Raw genomic sequence first — 19,544 nt, 5'->3', positions numbered from 1 at the left:
TTTAATTATTTTTCCCCTACCACTCGAACAAGGAATACTAGCCCCTGGTTGTGGGGGGAACGTATACGAGTTTCAGTTGGACATGAGATCCATACTCATAACAAGGCATATTATCGACTAGAGCTGGCTTTAGGGTATGGAGCCGTACAAGCCCCAATTGGATCCGAGCATTGGCTTCCCGATCAGGAACTGGACTTTTGTATGGACCCAGTCAGTAGCAACCACAGCGAGTTCACTGTCCACTCTCCGTGTCCACTCCGCGCCCTCCCCCCCCCCCCCCCAGTAGCACCTGGATCTCTTTTCCCTACTCGCCTGCAGTGTCTGAGTTTCGGGGTTTCCTACTCGCTCCTTACCGTTCCGACAGTTCTCCGACAGCCTTCCGAATATACTTAGCGTTATAGCCGCTACGTGCAATTACCCAGGTAGGTATACCACCTGGTGACTTGGCCCAACGTCGAGACTAAGACAGCTGAGCCTTTTCACTTCGCCGACTTTATTCCTGCAAGACTTCCCACTGGTCAGCATGCAGTCTGTCAGTCCTGTACCGTAGATTCCAGCATGTAGTGGAGCTGGATGCTAATGCAGCGCCTTTCTGACAGACAGAGCTCCTAATCGAATGTTGTTAAGCGTTCGAGACCGACCTCGAAGTTCCGGGATGATTGAGAGCCGACATAATGCACCCAAAGCTGGATACGCCCTCTTTATGCGCCCCGATTTTGAGCACCAACCAACGTCATGCCTTGGCTTGTATTGTATTGTTAAGCGTGTCAAGGCCGGTTTCCTTGATTTGGATTCGGCCTGCCCAGGGTCAAACTAATATTTTTTTTTTCTCATTTTCTTTTTGTCTTCTTTGGTCCTTTGCCCCATTGCCTTTCCTGCTGTCTACCCGCCCCTGGTTATACACTACAAAGTGGGCAACCCGAGTTTGATGGTTTCAAGCCATCGGCTTTTGGGTTCAAGCGCCCTGCAGAACTTTGTAAGCCATGGAATCTCTTCCCTGTTGCCTCTTCAGCTTCGCCTAAGCAAGGGCATATGGAGTATACTGTATTAGCGTGGTGGCCAAAATCCACGCCATTCATTGCACTACTTCCCGACCCAGTCATTGGCCGCCGTCATTTTCGTATTTCGATGCTCGTAAGCAATTGCAAATGCTGCTGAGGGAATTCCGCGCCTAGGTCTCTCTATGGATCTATTTTGGGCCGAGAGAATTTTTGGGGGGACCCCATGATAATGGTGGCTCCATGGGGACAGGCTTGATTTCGTTTTAAAAGTAGCATATTGTACGGGGGTTGGAGATTTCTAGGATAACCCATCCACTCCCTCCCCCTTCTCCTCTAGGTGTTCCATCCCAAATCCTCAGAGAGAGATACTTTCCGGTACCCCCATCTACATTATGGCCCAACCTGTCTCTTGTTGCTTGCCCAAGTTTGGCACGAGCACTCATGGGCCAAGGCGGCCTGCTTCGTTGAGGATCAGGACGAGTCCTTCCCAGACTCTCCAGTTGCTAGCCGCTTGGGACCAATCCGAGTTAGATTCTTTACTCAAGGCCACTTGGGCCTTGCTTCTTCATCGCTATACTGGCCTAGAGGACATTTGCTTTGGTTACCAACCGATTGGAGTTGATGCCGGTCCCCGCGATACTGTTACTTCTTCCGATACCCATAATAATATTCCCTTAACTTTTAATCTGACCATTACCGAGGACGACTCTGTCCATGCCATTTTGCGCAACACAAAAAAGCAGAACGAAGCTGAAAAATGCGGAAGTTCAAGCTCGAGTTGCCACAGTTATACCCTGTGCAATACCCTTCTAATGCTGCGCAACTGTCGCAGTGTTACGAAAGATCCCAGAGCCCCTCTTGTGCAACCGGCCTTGGCAATTCCCTTGCCCGAAAAGGTGGGTGACTTTCCTCGTTCTTTGGCGTCCTCTCACTTTCTCTTCGCTCCATCTCCCCTTCCCCCCTCCCACCTTCGATCGTGTGCGCTTCTATCAGCCCACCGCTGCAGGTGGCCTTGGCCTTTTAACCCGGACTGGCTGACCTCTCTGTAGTGCCGCGTCAGGCTGCACGTCAAAGTCCTGCAGAAGGATGTCGGTATCTTCTTCGAATGGTGGAACAATGATATGTCCACTGAGCATATGAAGAGCGTCGCCGACTACTTCGAGCAGATACTTTCACGCGTACTCTCGGCAGAAGATACTGCCGCGAGGGACCTGAACCATTTCTCAGATCGAGATTGGTCCAGAGTCTGCAATTTCAACTCTACCATCCCCCAGGCACATGACCGCTGTATACACGAGGTCATTCATGAGCAAGTCCTGGCTCGCCCCGGAAGTGAAGCAGTTTGTGCGTGGGATGGAAGTTTGACCTACCAAGATCTGGATCTCCTGTCATCCCAAGTTGCTTATCACCTTCAAGCACACGGAGTCGGCCCTGAAAAATGTGTCGCTCTGTGTTTCAACAAATCAGTAAGTTTAACATCAAAGATCGATATGTCCTTTGGGGCAGGTTGTGTCATCAAGTGACTCGGCATTTTCGCTATTCGGGACTGACTGATTCTCATAGAAATGGAATGTAGTGGCAATGCTGGGTGTTCTGAAAGCTGGCGGTGCTTTCGTCCCCCTTGATCCAACACATCCAACCTCTCGTCTACAGTCGCTGGTGCACGCTGTGCAAGCCAAGGTCATGCTTTGCTCCAGAGACCGAATAGGAGAATTGACTGGGGTAGCGGAGATGATAATACCACTGGACCAGGCTATCATAGACGAAATCTCCCTTCAAGCTGAAGAAATCTACTCATTGCCGGATGTACAAGGTCACAATGCAGCCTACGTGATATTCACTTCTGGATCAACAGGAGAACCTAAGGTGCGCTATTCCTCGAAGCTTCCCCCAGATCCACATTAACAGCCCGCGTTTAGGGTACCATGCTAGAGCACAGAGCCTATGTATCCGGAGCCGCTGCCCATGCTGGACCGCACCATATGTTTTCGACTTCACGCGTCTTGCAGTTTGCGGCACACACGTTTGATGCCAGTCTTGTCGAGATCTTGACTACCTTGTTGCAAGGCGGCTGTGTCTGCATTCCAAGTGAAGAAGAACGCTTGAGTGACATAGTCAAGGTCATCAACGAGATGAACATAAACCATGCTATTTTGACCCCATCCTTTGTTGAGTTCATTGATTCCTCGCAAGTCCCAGGTCTTGAGACCTTGATTCTTGCTGGAGAGGCGATGTCACAAGGCCAGCTGGAAACATGGTCGTCCGCCCTCCACCTCATCAACGCCTATGGCCCCACAGAAAGCTCTGTTGCTGCCGTTGTTAACGCCAAAGTTACACCATCTTCTGATTGTCGGGATATTGGACTCCCCGTGGGCGTACGTTGCTGGGTTGTAGACCCGAGCAATCATGACCAATTAGTACCCGTGGGTTGTCCGGGTGAATTACTGCTTGAGGGACCGACGCTCGCTCGATGCTATCTCAACAATCCTCAGAAGACAAGTGAAGCGTTCATCCATGATCCAGCCTGGATGAGAAGGGACGGATTAAATGACTGTAACCGGAGAGTGTACAAGACGGGTGATCTGGTAAGATACAACTCCGACTGTGGCTCACTGACGTATATAGGCAGAAAAGACACGCAGGTGAAGTTTCATGGACAGAGACTTGAGTTGGGCGAGATAGAAAACCAGCTGGCTGCCGACCCAATTGTCAAACACTGTCTAGCTTTTCTTTCGAAGTCAGGGTTCTCTGCAGGCAAATTGGTGGCGGTAATATCCTTATCTGTTCACTTCGAATCTCAACCGGAATCAAATGCAGCGCCACTCAAGCTCCTTGATACATCGAAGAAGACCTCTATCGTTGCAGAAGTTCGCGAGAGATTATCAGCTAAACTACCAACCTACATGATACCCTCCGTTTGGCTGTGTGTGGAGGCATTGCCGTTGCTTCCGTCTGGGAAGCTGGACAGAAAGGCGACCGCAAGATGGATTGGAGATATGGAGCGAGACCCGTATGCCCAAGCTATAAGCGCCAGGACTTTGTCTGCGGATAAAGCCACACTTCCTTCGAGTGCCACGGAGGACAAACTCGCTGCGATCTGGAGCCGGGTTCTCAATATCCCCCGAAGCCAACTTGCCCTTGACGAAGGCTTTTTGAGTCTAGGTGGAGACTCTATTGCCGCCATAACGTGCCTCGGGTATTGCAAGAAGCAAGGAATGGGCTTGACGGTACAAGAGGTGCTTCATAGCAAGTCAATCAAGGAGCTGGCTACTCGGGTAAAACAGATCGATCAATTTGTTGTGTACGAAGAAAAGATCGATGAGCCCTTTGACCTTTCACCAATCCAGAAGCTTCACTTCATGGTCCGAAACGAGGGCCAAGGCCACTTCAACCAAAGCATTCTTACACGCCTGAACCGGCACATTGATGAGCATAGCATGCGACGTGCAATTGAGACCATTATCAATCGTCACTCTATGCTCCGCTCTCGCCTGGTCGAATCAGACGTTGAGGGGATAATGCGGCAAAGAATAACTCAAGACGTAGCAGGGTCTTACCGTTGGCGTTCTCACAACAACAGCAACCGAAGCGAGGTCGACCATGCTATCTCGAACAGCCAGTCATGCATCAATGCCTTCGTTGGCCCCGTACTTGCAATAGATGTCTTCTATGGAAATGACCATTCCCGCCTGCTGTCACTCGTGGCTCATCATATGGTAGTCGACATTGTTTCGTGGAGGATTATTTTGGAAGACTTGGAAGACCTACTGATGAACCCCGATCAACCGATATCACAGAACGGCTCCCTTCCGTTTCAGAACTGGTGCCAAATTCAAGCAGATCGTTGTCAAGAAGCGACAGCTGAACGAACCATGGATCTGCCTGAAGTTCCCGCACCCGATTTTGCCTACTGGGGACTAAAAAGCCACCAAACCACCTATGGCGATGTGGATTGTGAAACGTTCGATCTTGACAGTGATATTACTCGCCACATACTGACTGGGTGCCACGAAAGTCTTCAAACAGAGCCAATCGATCTTTTTCTAGCAGCTTTGCTACACTCCTTCGGCGAAACGTTCAAAGACCGATCATTGCCAGTTATATACAATGAGGGACATGGGCGAGAAGTCTGGGACTCATCAATAGATATCTCTCGCACTATCGGCTGGTTTACCACACTGTATCCCATTCTTCTATCGGAACTTCCTGCAAAAGATCCAACCGAAACGGTTGTACGTGTTAAGGATTTGCGACGTTGTGTTCCGGACAATGGTCGACATGATTTCGCTCGTCGTATGTTGGTTCCACGCGAAGATGGGACTTGTCGGCACTATAGCCCCATGGAGATGTCTTTCAACTATGTGGGCCAGCACCGTGACCTACAGAGAAAGGATGGGCTCTTCCAACTCATGGATCAGATGGCTGGAGAAACAGGCCGCGGAGGTGCAGCGGCTGATTTTGGTGAAGAAACTCCTCGCTTTGCACTGTTCGAGATATCTGCGATGGTTGTGCAGGGTCAACTTCGCTTTATCTTCTCCTTCAATAGGAATATGCAGCATCAGAATGGTATCCGTAACTGGGTACACTGCTGCAAAACATTACTGGCATCCCTGGGCGAACGCTTACAGGCTCTCCCACCGAAACCAACGCTAAGCAGTTTCCCCATGTTAACATTGACATATACCGAACTCGATGCGTTGGTGTCGAAAAAATTACCGGATGCCGGTATTCATAGTCTTGATGATGTTGAGGACATCTATCCTTGCTCCAGAATGCAGCAGGGCATTCTACTCAGTCGCTCTCGCGATAGCTCACTTTATGCTGTACATGACACATTCGAAATATCCGGGCCAGGAAGCACACCCGACATCAACCGATTGATACTTGCCTGGCAGAAAGTCGTTGCTCACCATGCAATGCTACGGACTATATTTCTGGAGGGGTTGAGCAGCCACGACCTACATTGTCAAGTGGTGCTCAAATCGTTCGATTCCCGCCCAACTTACGTCGTATGTGCGAATGAAAGCGAAGTGCTACCTACATTTGACAAACAGCAACCGATGAGCTACGATAATAGTATACCTCCTCATCGGCTTACAATCTGCCAAACGGCTTCTGGGAAGCTGTTTTGTCGACTGGAGCTGAACCATGTCGCCATGGATGGCGCATCAATCTCCATCATCCTTCGGGATCTGCAATTAGCGTACCAAGGAAAGCTCGAAGAACCAAAGCCGAAGTTCAAAGAGTATATACGCTACCTTCGTGAGGTTCCCCAAGTCGCAAGTCTTGACTATTGGCGCAATTATTTGTTGGATGTCCAACCTTGTCATTTCCCCGTGCTCAATGACGGCAAAGGCTCTGTAAGGCAGCTTCGGACCAAGAGATTGGGCGGTGTGCCATTCAAAGAGCTACGAACCATCTGCGATATGAATGGTCTGACCCTTCCGACTGCCTTTAGTGCTGCATGGGGATTAACGGTTCGCTCCTTTTGTGGATCAGATGACATCTCCTTCACCTATCTTGCATCACTAAGAGATGTCCCAGTAGAGGGCGTTGAATATGTTGTTGGACCTGTCATCAATACCCTGACCTGTCGTATGCTGTTTGCTAAAGGGACGTCACTGAAGGAGATCCTCGCAAAAGTTCAACAGGATAACCTGGACAATTTGCCGCACAGGCATATCTCACTCACGGAGATCCAGCAAGCTTTGGGACTAACAGCCTCATTGGCTAATAGTGGTATTTCTTACCGGAAGCTTCCCAATCAGAATGCTTTGTCAAGCGAGGAGATACAGTTCTCTGAAGTGGGGACAATTCACGACCCGGCAGAGTCGCCCGTTTTTGTCAATGTTGAAGCTACAGAAGACGACGCACGTATCGACCTTAACTACTGGACAGACCACCTGTCGGACGGGCAAGCAGAGAATGTCGCGAGCACATTCCTTAAATCGGTTGAAAATATTGTGCACCACTTTGAGGATGACGCCCATTCAATTGACAACTTTAGCGACGCGAACAGACAAAGCCTAATGCTTTGGAATAGCGAAGTCCCAAAGTCCATCGACAAATGCATGCATGAGATAGTTGATGAGTGTGCGAAATCCCACCCTCACACCATGGCAATTTCTGCTTGGGATGGAAACCTCACTTATGCTAAGCTCAATGAATTGTCATCGCTACTTGCAACGTACTTGACAACACTAGGGGTGGGCCCCGGAACAATCGTGCCCCTTGATCTCGCTAGATCCTCCTGGCAAGTTGTAGCCATCTTGGCAGTCATGAAGACAGGTGGTGTATGTGTTCCGGTGAACCCAGCCCGACTGCCACAACATTTCGAGACTTGGCTCGTCGACAATGAGATCCAGGTTGCCCTAGCATCACCGACTCAAATGCAACTACTCGAAGGGGCCGTTCCATATGTAATTTCCGTGGAGAGCTCTCTGTTTGAATACCTTTCAGACAGTGATGCAGTTTCAAGCTCACCAATTCAGCCATGCAGCGATGCATATATCGTGTTCGGCGCTGAGAGTCCCAAGTGCATCTTGATTGACCATCGTGCAATAACAACCCGGGCAAGCGCGTTCGCTTCAGGTCTTGGACTAAATGCACGAACAAAGATGCTCCAATACGCTCCCTATACTTCTGACATGTTCCTTCAAGAAGTCTTCGGCACGTTCCTGTGCGGTGGGTCTATCTGCATTCCGTCAGATGAAGACCTGGCAGACCTGTCAAAAGCCATCAAGACAATGCAGGCGAACTGTGTCAGTATCACACCCTCAATGGCGATGACTCTAAGATTCGCAGAGGATCTGGGGATAAAGGTCCTTGCTTTATGGGGTGAACACCCGACCAAGCAACTTCTTACCGCCCTGCCTGGAGGAATCCAAGTGCATGCATTCTATGGAACGCCAGAATGCTCATCTTCTTGCATTCGATCCTCTCAGCTTGACGGATCATGCGAATCGTCAATTATTGGGTCAAGTCTTGGATGTAAATCTTGGCTTGTAGATCCCTCCGATCACGATATTTTGGTTCCGATCGGCTGCGTTGGCGAATTGATGATAGAAGGCCCAAGTCTTTCTCATGGTTACTATCAAGATGCGGAACTCACGCAACAATATTTCGTCGAAAATCCCTTTTGGAGACTGGCATACGAATCCCAGCCATCATCAGACAAAGACAAGAACACGGACGCCCAGAAGCTGTCCTATCGATTGTTCAAGACTGGAGATCTTGCTCGCTACAACTCCGATGGCACACTCGTTTACGTTGGTAAGAAAGATAGAGGATTGCATTGGCAGCGACAGACAGCGGCCATTTACGTCGAAGAGCAAATCGCATCTCTCTCATCCTTCAATGCCCAGTATGTCGTTGAGGAGATCAGCAAGAGAAATGTCGATTCTCCCCGATCGTCTCTGGCCATCTTTTTCTCTGATGAGGCCGTCGACTCCAAGGGACACCACCAGCCTATTGCACAATTGTCACCTGAGCTGCACGACTCAATGATCAGGCTGTATAAAAAGCTGTCGAGCTCCTTGCCAGCGAATTCTGTCCCGAGACTGTATTTTCCGACGTCTAGCATACCACTGAACTCGTTCGGTAAGCTAGACCGCCAGCTGCTGAGAAATGCAGCTCAAAATCTGCCAGAAGGATTGCTGTCTAGATTCGACATCAAAAGCTTTGACAGCTTCTGGAAAGGGCAGCTGGCCACATTGGCGGTTTCGCCAGTGTTCCCGCCACCCCGTGGCTCTTTGTCTCAGCCGAGCACACCGGTCACCAAGCAAGCAACAAGAAACATGCAGATGGTCTGGTGTGATACACTCAGATCAATGACCGAAGGTACACGATGTGCTATCCTTTCTGCATGGGCTCTTACTATTCGCGGCTACACCAGCTCCCGTGATATTGTTTTTGGGGAGTTGCTGTCAGAAGTTGAATTGGCCTCCACTGAGCGTCAGGACAATTATACGCAAGCTGCAACTATCGTTCCCCGACGCTTCCAACTCAACGATGATTGGACCGTTACTGAGCTACTGAGCAGGGTGAAGAACCAACTGGAGTCAGCTAAGCCCTACCAATGGGCTGGAATAAGTCAAATTCAGAAATTGAACGCTGATACGGCGCGCGCCTGTGATTTCATGAACTTGATCTCTATAACGGACAATCGTGGCCTTGAACCAAGTCTAGTACCCATGAAACAGCATGACAGCAATCTGTCCGGTTATCCTTTGATGGTTGATTGTATCCTTGGAGATGCTACGCTCGAACTCTTGATTAGTTACGATGACAGCACTTTAACAGGCACCCAGATCGAGCGACTGGCTGCCCAATTCTTCGCTTGTGTTGGACTTCTTAACTCCAAGGCTAGCATGAGCAAGACAATTGGTATCTTGTCCAGAGACAACATGGACTTTTGCTCCTTCCGCCATGATGTTGCCTACTGGAAAAACTACTTGGAGGATGTTGAAGCTTGTCTTTTCCCGGCACTACGTGCACGTGCGGAGGAAAATACTCATGCTGAGACTCAGATAATACTCCAGAACACCAAGCATCTACATGATCTCAGTGAACGTGAACGTCTCAGCAAAAGCTCACTTCTTCAGCTTGTTTGGGGCTTGGTTCTGCGATGCTACACAGGCCTACAAGATGTGTGCTTCGGATATCACATTTCAGATGCAAGCGACAGATCTGCCAAGCCTGGAGTTGCGAATAAGCCAGATATTTCAGGTACATTCCCGTGCAGAATGCTCTTGAATGGTGAATCTAGGGTTGCGGAAATTTTGAGAGAGCGACTGCAAGGACTGAATCAAATGCAGCAGCATCGGTTGCCGTGGGATGAAGTCCAGCAAGAGCTTGGGTGTAGCGACATTTTCAATACCGTTTTCACTTGTTCAGAACAATCAAGTGACGCAGTAAATGTGGCTGGTCTCGCTGATCTTGATCCGAGCAAATACCTGATTACCGTCAACGCCACTCTAGCAGAATCATCAGGAGTCATTAGGTTCGGCTATCAAAGGAGGCACTTCTCAGAAACCGACATGGAAGGCGTCCTTGATTGTTTTAATAATATTCTGGGACAGTTACTCCAATTTCCTCTTCCGGATCTTTTGGTAGGCGAGGTTGACTTTGTGAGTGAGCTTTCCTGCCAGAAGATATCTGAGTGGAACTCGGCGCTGCCAGACCGTCCAGTGCTATGCGCGCATGAGCTCATCCAACAGCAAGCCTTGGATCGTGCTACGGCTCCTGCAATTTGTTCTTGGGATGGCAACTTCACATATGCACAACTTGACCGATTGTCGACTCTCCTAGCAAACCAGCTGGTGGGCTTAGGGGTCAAGCCCGACATCTTTGTTGCATTGTGTTTCGAAAAGTCCGCATGGGCAGTTGTTGCACAGGTTGCTGTTTTGAAAGCTGGAGGAGCCTTCGCTTCATTAGATCCAGCTCACCCAGAAAGCCGCCTACAAGGCATGATCGATGATCTTGGCGCTCAGGTTATTCTCTGTTCTGAGACACACTACGAGAGAGCCTCCAGCATCTGTCGTCGCGCAATGATCGTAAGCAATAGCGCACTTGAACAACTTTACCACTCACCCTTTGCTGCTCCGACCCAAGAGGTAACCGCTGATAACGCAGCCTACGCCATATTCACATCGGGAACCACAGGGAAACCCAAGGTGACAGTACTTGAGCATGTTGGACTTACCCTAGCCTGCACAGAGCTCTCCAGGGCCTTCTTCATAAGTTCAGAAACACGCGCTCTGCAGTTCTCAAGCTATACATTCGACGTCAGCATATTGGAAACTATCATAGTCCTTGCTGCTGGTGGTTGCATTTGTATCCCTAGCGAAGATGAGCGCATGAACAATCTTTCTGGAGCCATCAGAAAGATGAACGTCAACTTCATGAGCTGTACTCCATCTATCGTTAATACCATGGACCCCAATGCTGTTCCTTCATTGCGAACAATAACTCTCGGAGGAGAAAAAATGACTGCAAGCCATTTCGAGCGATGGGCTGACAGGTGTGTTATTAACGCGTACGGTCCGTCAGAGGCTACTGTCGCCTTTACGTCAAGCACAAAATACGACCATGCAGGAGTACGCCTTACTGATGACTATGGTTCTATTGGCACTGCTATTTGTGGCAGGACATGGATTGTTGATCCCCAAAATCACAATCGACTTGTGCCCATCGGCGCACCCGGAGAGCTCGTTCTTGAGAGTTGCACTGTTGCTCGTGGGTATCTCAATAATGACGGGAAAACCAAGGCTGTTTTCATCCGGGACCCGGAGTGGACTCAGCGTGAAGGGCTACAGCATGTGTTGAGGCGCAAAGAACGGATGTATCGCACGGGAGATTTAGTGCGCTACAACTCCGACGGCTCGATTGCTTTCATTTCGCGAATTGATACACAAGTGAAATTGAACGGTGTGCGCATCGAATTGGAAGAAGTTGAGCAACAATGCAACAACTATCTTTCGACAGATACTCAGGTTGCCGTTGAGGTTGTTACTCCAGAGGCCAAAACTATATCAAAATGCTTGGCTGTCTTCTTCACCATTGACGAGCACCAAATGAAAGATATGGCGAATGGTGAATTCATTCTGCCCATGTCAGAGTCTGTAGTTCACATGGTCAAGAAGCTACACGGTTCCCTAAGCGCTTCATTACCGCTAGCTATGGTGCCCAAGCTTTACTTCCCCATGCGGCGCCTGCCGTTTGGAAGCACTGGCAAAACTGATCGCAAAGCACTTCGAGCAATGGTCGATACATTTACCAAGGAACGCTTGAGACCATATGTTATCTTCAATGTTGGCACAGAAGAACGCTCCGATGTGGGAACGGAAGGGACAGAGGGCGTTCTCAAGACGCTATGGGAGGAAGTCCTTAACCTTGCGCCAGGTTCTATCAGTGCCGAAGACAACTTCTTCGGCATGGGTGGCGACTCGTTTTCTGCTATGAAACTAGTCGTAGCCGCGGCATCCCAGAATATTTCACTTGCAGTGGCCGACATATACCGAACTCCTATATTCAAAGACATGGCAAAGACATGTGGAGCGGGTGAGGTACAGACTGGCGTACCAACAGTGGACCCTTTCAGCATGCTGCCTGAATCTCTTTCACGCGATGATATTCTGGAGGAAGTCTCTGATCAATGTGGTGTGCCTATGGATCGAATTGCGGACATCTACCCTTGTAGTCCGGTGCAAGAGGGCTTGCTCACACTTTCTATCAAACAACCCGGAGCCTATGTCGCTCGACCTGTGTTCCAACTCGCAGAGGGAGCTGACCTTGACAAGTTTAAAGCTGCATGGCAAAAGGTGGTTAATGAAATGGATATTCTTCGGACTCGGGTAGTACACACCGAGTCCGCCAACTTTGTCCAGGCAGTGCTCACTGATGTCCCTATCCTCTGGGAAACGGCAACGGAATTGGATGATTTAGCAAACGACACTATTGACCTAGCCAAGAATAACGGGGGCTTGCTAACTGGATACGCCATTGTCGAGTCCGGACACTCGCGCTCCTTCGTTTGGACCATACACCACGCTCTCTATGATGGATGGAGTGTGTCCCAGATCCTTCAACGAGTTGAGGAGATATACTCGGGTGCTTCAAAACTTAGCTCGACGCTTCCTTACAAGCTCTTTATCAATCACCTGGTCCAGCAAGAGGCTCATTCCTCGGACGAATTCTGGAAGACACACCTCGCGGCCCTGTCTTCATGTCCTTTCCCCCAGAACAAGCCGTCACCTGATACCATTCGCGTCGGCAATCGGCATTACAGCTCGCTTGAGATTTCTCATGCACCAAGTGGGCCTAATTTAACCGTTCCTGAAATGATACGAGCTGCATGGGCACTAATTGTATCCGTCCACACCGGTTCCGGAGATGTCTGCTTCGCTGAAACCCTAATGGGTAGAAATATTGATATGCCTGGGGCTATGGAAGTTGCAGGACCTCTTTTGACAACGGTTCCTATACGGATGGCTGTCAACAACGAGCTCTCGATTATTCAGTACCTCGATAATGTGCGCCAGCTGACCACAATGATGCTGCCGCATCAACATTCTGGGCTCCAGAGGATTCGCAAGCTAAGCAGCGACACTGCCCTTGCTTGCGAATCCCAAAATCTACTGGTTATTCAATCAGAACAGGCCCATTCGAACACAAGTATCTGGGAGCAAAAGGATAACCTGACTGAAGGCGAATTTTTCACCCACCCAATTGTTGTCGAATGCAAGGTTGGCGAATCGCAGGTGGCCGTAACCCTTCATCACGACGAGCTTGTTTTCGACAGTTGGCAGGCTAAGATGCTCATTGAACAGTTTACCTTCGTTTTGAGTCAACTGTTATCAATCTCCAATGAAGAATCCAGAAAGATCGGAGAGCTAGAGGTTTCCAGTTCTCGGGATAAGGAAGAAATTGCTCTCTGGAATGAGAGAAACCTGACTTGCATAGACAGATGTGTTCATCATATCATTGAGGAGAAAGCATCCCTCCGACCTCAAGCTCAAGCCGTCTGCTCCTGGGATGGACAACTAACTTACCAGGAGCTTTACCAGCTTGCTTCTTCGTTTGCAGCTTACCTGAAAACTCGTGGCGTCGGTCCGGAGACTTTGGTTCCGATCTGTATGGACAAGTCTTTGTGGGCCATTGTCACAATACTGGGTGTCCTCATTGCGGGTGGAGGATATGTCCCCCTTGACCCTGCTCACCCAACGTCAAGGCACAAGGAGATTCTGACAGAAGTCGAAGCCCGTGTCGTTCTCTGTTCTCCCAAGTATCAAAGTCGGTACACTGGCTCTGTGAAAGCAATCATCCCTGTCAGCAAAGAGACAATCAAGGCGTATTGTGCTCTTAAAACGGCAACCGCTAAGACTACTAACAACGCTACACCCGAAAACGTTGCATTCGCTATCTTTACCTCTGGCAGCACTGGTCGTGCTAAGGGTATTATCATCAACCACAAGGCACTTGCCAGCAGCGGCATGGCATTCGGGCCCATGGTGCACCTTGACGAGAATTCTCGAGCTTTCCAATTTGCCTCTCTTACTTTTGATGCTGCTGTCATGGAAACACTCGTCACCTTGATGCACGGCGGTTGCGTGTGCATTCCAAGCGAAGATGAACGCTTGAATGATGTTGCTGGCGCTATTCGTCGGATGAATGTCTCTTGGTCATTCCTGACTCCATCCATAGCCAGTATCATTGAACCGTCATCCGTTCCATCTCTGAGGGATCTTGTGTGTGGTGGAGAGAAGATGTCTCGCGAAGTCATCACCAAATGGGCACATCGGGTAAACCTGATGAATGGATATGGTCCAACTGAAACTACTATCTTCGCGGTTATCAACACAGATGTTGCTGCCAATCCGGATCCCGCCTGTATCGGCCATGGCATTCCTTGCACCCTAACCTGGGTTGTCGATCCTGACGACCACAACAAACTAACTCCTCTAGGGGCTGTTGGTGAGCTGGCACTGGAAGGCCCCGCACTTGCTAGGGAATACCTCAAGAACCCTAAGAAGACAGCAGAGGCTTTTGTGGATGAGCCGGAGTGGATTAAGGCCTTCCCTAGTGTCCTACCTTCGCCCAGAAGAATATACAAGACTGGAGATCTTGTCAGATACAACTCTGACGGTTCCATTCAATACATCAGCCGCAAGGACCATCAAGTCAAGCTTCACGGGCAGCGCATGGAGCTTGGAGAGATTGAGCACAGACTATATGAGGACCCGCGAGTCCGCCACGCTGTGGTCTTACTGCCAACGGCAGGTCCCCTCAAACAGCGGTTGGTCACTGTTCTTTCACTGAATTCTGTAACTGCGGAGAAAAGCATCATATCAGACAATGCATGTGAACTTGTCGATCGGGGTGGATCTGCACGGGCAGCATACCAGGAGCTCGTTGCTATCCAGAAGAGCTTAGAGACACAGCTACCAATCTACATGGTTCCACAGGCTTGGGCTCTGATCAAGCAGCTCCCAATGCTCGTGTCTGGCAAGCTAGACAGGAAGCGAATCACAGCTTGGCTGGAGAACGTTGATGATGCTGCTTATGATCGCATAATGGAGGATTACGACAACATAAAACGTGGGGATGTCGAGCAAGACGAGGAGAAAGAGGATGACCGAGAGACTTCTGTCAAGCTTCTTCAGGAAGTCTTTTCCCAGGTTCTCAACTTACCATCTCACAAGGTGGGCTTGAACAGGTCATTTGTGAGCCTAGGTAAGCAAAGCCATAATGGTAACGGAGTGTGGAGAGTTGCTAATAGTGCGGTGCAGGTGGTGATAGTATCACTGGAATGGCTGTCATTTCTCGAGCGCGTAAACATGGACTCACGCTGACCCTCCACAATGTGCTTCAGTCGAAGTCGATAAAGGAGCTTTCTCTAGCTGCTCAGACAAGCGTCAAGACAGTGAAAAGAGAGGAGAAGCCTCATGAATACTTCGAACTGTCTCCGATCCAGGGATTGTTCGTTCAAACAACAACAAATTTTCGGGATTCTTCTCGCTTTAACCAAAGCATGACAGTTCGCGTTACTCGAAGGGTCGAGCCAACTAGAATGCAACGCGCCATCAAGGCTGTTGTTGAACAGCACTCCATGTTCCGAGCACGGTTGTTCAAGTCTCGCGACGGAAAGTGGAAGCAGAAGATCAGTGATGTATGTCTAGCTTCTCCCTCGCTAACTCTGTTTGGGTACCGGAAGCTTACTGATTTAGGATGTTGATGCCTCATACCGCTTCCGTCATCATATGGTGGAAAATAAAGATGCAATTCTCCCCAAGATCGCCGAGTGTCAACGGTCTGTAGATGCTCAACATGGACCCATCGTTGCTGCAGACATGTTCCAAGTACGCAACGGCATCACAATACTTTTCCTAGTGGCCAGTCATCTATGTGTTGACATGGTATCCTGGCGTATTGTCCTCCAGGACATCCAAGATTTCCTCGATGCTGGATCATTGTCCCCGGAGAAGCCCCTGTCATTCCAAGCTTGGTGCAACCTTCAGCTTGAACAGAGCAAGAAACCAAATGGCAGAGTCCAGCTGCCTTTTTCTATTCAGCCTCCCGACCTGAAATACTGGGGCATGGAGCAGTCCCAGAATCTCTATGGGGATGTCAAGATGGAAGGGTTCACGCTTGATGCCGCAGTCACGACACAAATCCTCGCAGCCTGCAATAAGGTTCTACGCACCGAGGCTATTGAAGTCATACTCTCCGCTGTTATTCACTCTTTCCGTCGCACGTTTACTGATAGAGAAATGCCGACTATTTACAACGAGGGCCACGGTCGCGAGGCGTGGGACAGCTCTATCGATCTCTCAAGAACGGTGGGCTGGTTCACGACTATGTGTCCACTGCATGTTGGTGAAGGGTCGGGTAAGTCTAATTCTAGCCTATCAACGGAGCAATTTCTGACTGCTATAGATCTACTTGACACTTTGAAGCGTGTCAAAGACACAAGGCGTCACCTCAGCAGTAAGAGCCGGTCATACTTTGCGGAAAGCCTGCTTCAGCCGGAAGGTAAAGAGGGCGATGCTTTCTCTGTCCCGCTCGAGATTCTGTTCAACTACCTTGGCCAGCTGCAACAGCTAGAGCGCGATGATTCGCTTTTCCAACATTATGGTGAAGCCTTCAACGCGGAGACCTTCGAGATGACAGGGGACATGGGCTCGAAGACACCTCGGTTTGCTCTCTTCGAGATCTCGGCGCTTATAATCAAGAACAAGCTTCAGGTATCGTTCACTTACAATAAGCACATGCAGAAAGAACAGCGGATCAAGGGCTGGATATCTGAGTGTAAACGAGTGCTGGAGCATATGTCTCGTTTCGAGAGCTTCACATCTGAGCCGACACTCAGCGATTGTCCCTTACTCCCCATCACTTACGAAGGCCTGAACAACATGGTCAAGAGAGCATTCCCAAAGATTGGAATTGATAGCTGGGATCAGGTTGAGGAGGTTTATCCCTGCTCCCCAGTACAAGAAGGTATCCTTCTTAGTCAGCTTCGAGACCCGGAGGAATACCTGTTCCATGTCATCTTTGAAGTGCACCCATCCAAGGGTAGCAAGGTGGATACAAGCAAGCTTCGAAAGGCATGGTCCATGGTTGTCAGCAGGCACCCTATCTTACGGTCTGTCTTCATTGACAGCAACTACAAAGGCGGATCTTTCGACCAGGTAGTGGTCAAGTCACTCGACGATGAGGTCATTGAGTTCCAGTGCCCTGAGTCGGATGCATTGGGTACACTTGGGGAAATAAAGCTGCGCGATATCAATGCTGAGAGATCGATGAAGCTCGCCCACCAGATGACCCTCTGCAAAACAACTTCTGGGCGAGTCCTGTTCAAGATTGAGATGAACCATGCCATTATCGATGGCGGGTCGGTTGATCTGCTTCTTCGGGATCTCGCCCTCGCATACAGTGATCAGCTTTCTGCCGGAACCGGTCCACGTTTTAGTGATTATGTCAAGTATATCAGGGAACAATCCCAGGGAGAAGCAGTGGCACACTGGGTGAAGTATCTTTCTGGCGTGCGACCTTGTCACCTCCTGGTATCTTCCAAAAAGAGCGGTAGCCACCAGCTCGGCGAGCGCATGATATCTTTCAAGCGCTTCTCTGAGTTGCAAAGATTCTGCGAGGAAAATTCCGTCACACTCGCTAACTTGACCCTCTGTGCCTGGGCAATTGTACTCCGGAATTGTACAGGATCTGATGATGTCTGCTTCGGATATCCGTCTGCTGGTCGTGACTCCCCTGTTCCTGGGATCCAAGATGCGGTCGGTATCTTCATCAACATGTTGTGCTGTAGAGTCAAATTCTCTCCCGGACAAACTCTTCTTGAGATTGCCAAGAAGGTACAGGATGACTTTGTCAGGAATGTGCCGCATCAACACTGCTCTCTGGCTCAGATCCAGCATGAGCTTGGAATGCATGGAGAGACGCTCTTCAACTCAACTCTTTCCATTCAGAATCGCTCTGCCAACAAAGGCACTAGAAATTTGCCGCTCGACTTCGAAGCCCAAAAGGCCCATGACCCGACTGAGGTGAGTTGATACCGTCTCGAGCGTAGACGCGAGCTAACCATTGATTTAGTATCCTGTTACTGTAAATGTGGAGACTACCAAGGGCAAGGAGGGAGTTTTGCTGAGGTACTGGAGCAACGCAGTGACCGAAGCACAAGCAAAGGAGCTAGCGGAAGCTGTTAACAAGGTCTTTACATGCTTCATCGAGGAGCCATCCAAGCTGGTATCGAGCTTGAACCTCCTTAACAAGCTACCGCGGAACCGTTCGCAGCACACGCACAGGGAGCCCCTTATTTTGGACCAGTTGATTGACAGTCAGGTCCTACAGAAGCTAATTGACGATCGCGTGAATGAGATAATCAGCCAAATGCTGAAGGAAGGCAAGCTCGCCATACCCCTTCCTGATCAGAAGACTAGATACTCGAACAGCTCTGTTCAACTCAAGATGGTCGAGGCTTCGCTCCAGGAGGATCCCATAATAGACGAAAAGGATCTTGCAAACTCAACACCATCCCTAACAGATGATGGCAGAAGCTCAAGTGACAATGATAGGCGCCTTTGGGACCTGTGGAAGTCGACATTAGGGCTATCTTCAGACACTATCCAATACCGGAGTAGCTTTTTCAAGCTAGGCGGTGATAGTATTACAGCAATGAAGATGGTCAGCGCTGCACGAGAAGAGGGCTTGCAAATGACAGTGGCGGATGTGTTCAACAACCCGATCTTCGAGGACATGCTGGCTACGATTACTCCGAGCAGCAGCCCGACCTCAAACGCCGATACCCAGTGCGCAAACAACATTGAAAAACTCCTGGAGGTTAATGATGCCCTTCCAGATGCTACCCCACCGCAGGATATCTCGGTGCTTAGGCCAATGCAGCTCGATGCCATGTCTCTGCTTGATGTCATCTGCCCTAAGATAGGGGTGTTCAAAGGAGGAATTGCTGATGTTCTCCCTGTTACGGACTTCCAATCCATGTCGATCGCTGCCACGCTCTTCGGATCGAGGTGGATGCTGAACTATTTCTTCCTCGATGGAAGTGGTCCTCTAGACCTTCGACGACTGAGGGAAAGCTTCTTGAGGGTGGTCGATGCTTTCGATATCCTTCGAACTGTTTTTGTCTGCCACCACGGGCAGTTCTTCCAGGTGGTGCTGAGAAAAGTCCGACCGGACATTTTTGTGCATGAGACGGAGCAGAGTCTAGATGAGTACACCAACAGCTTACAAAAACGGGACCGCGAACAAGATCCACGCCAAGGTGAGCAGTATGTGCAGTTCTACGTTGTCAAGAATAAGAATAGCGACCAGCATCGCATCTTGATCAGGATGTCGCATGCCCAATTCGACGGCGTTTGTCTGCCAAAGATTATGAACGCAATCAAGCTGGGATACGAGGGCAGCACCCTACCTCCAGTCTTCTCCTTTTCGAACTATATGCGGATGCTTCCTGGAAACATCACCCCGGCACACTACCACCACTGGTCAACAATACTCAAGGGCTCTAAGATG

General features: G+C 49.6%; 1 protein-coding gene across 1 annotated transcript; it reads left to right on the top strand.

The window, feature by feature from the left end:
* Positions 1-1,393: 1,393 nt before the first annotated feature.
* An08g02310 (uncharacterized protein) lies at positions 1,394-19,544 on the top strand (the record flags this gene model as incomplete). The annotated part of the gene is made up of 9 exons (XM_059748876.1): positions 1,394-1,897; positions 2,051-2,467; positions 2,565-2,867; positions 2,921-15,233; positions 15,290-15,669; positions 15,728-15,859; positions 15,941-16,388; positions 16,437-18,055; positions 18,105-19,544. Coding segments are annotated over 9 exons (17,556 nt in total), but the record flags the coding sequence as incomplete, so codon positions are not given.

The sequence above is a fragment of the Aspergillus niger genome (genome assembly GCF_000002855.4).
Source record: "Aspergillus niger supercontig An08".
Lineage (NCBI taxonomy): Eukaryota > Fungi > Ascomycota > Eurotiomycetes > Eurotiales > Aspergillaceae > Aspergillus > Aspergillus niger.
This window is presented reverse-complemented; position numbering and strand designations above follow the sequence as displayed.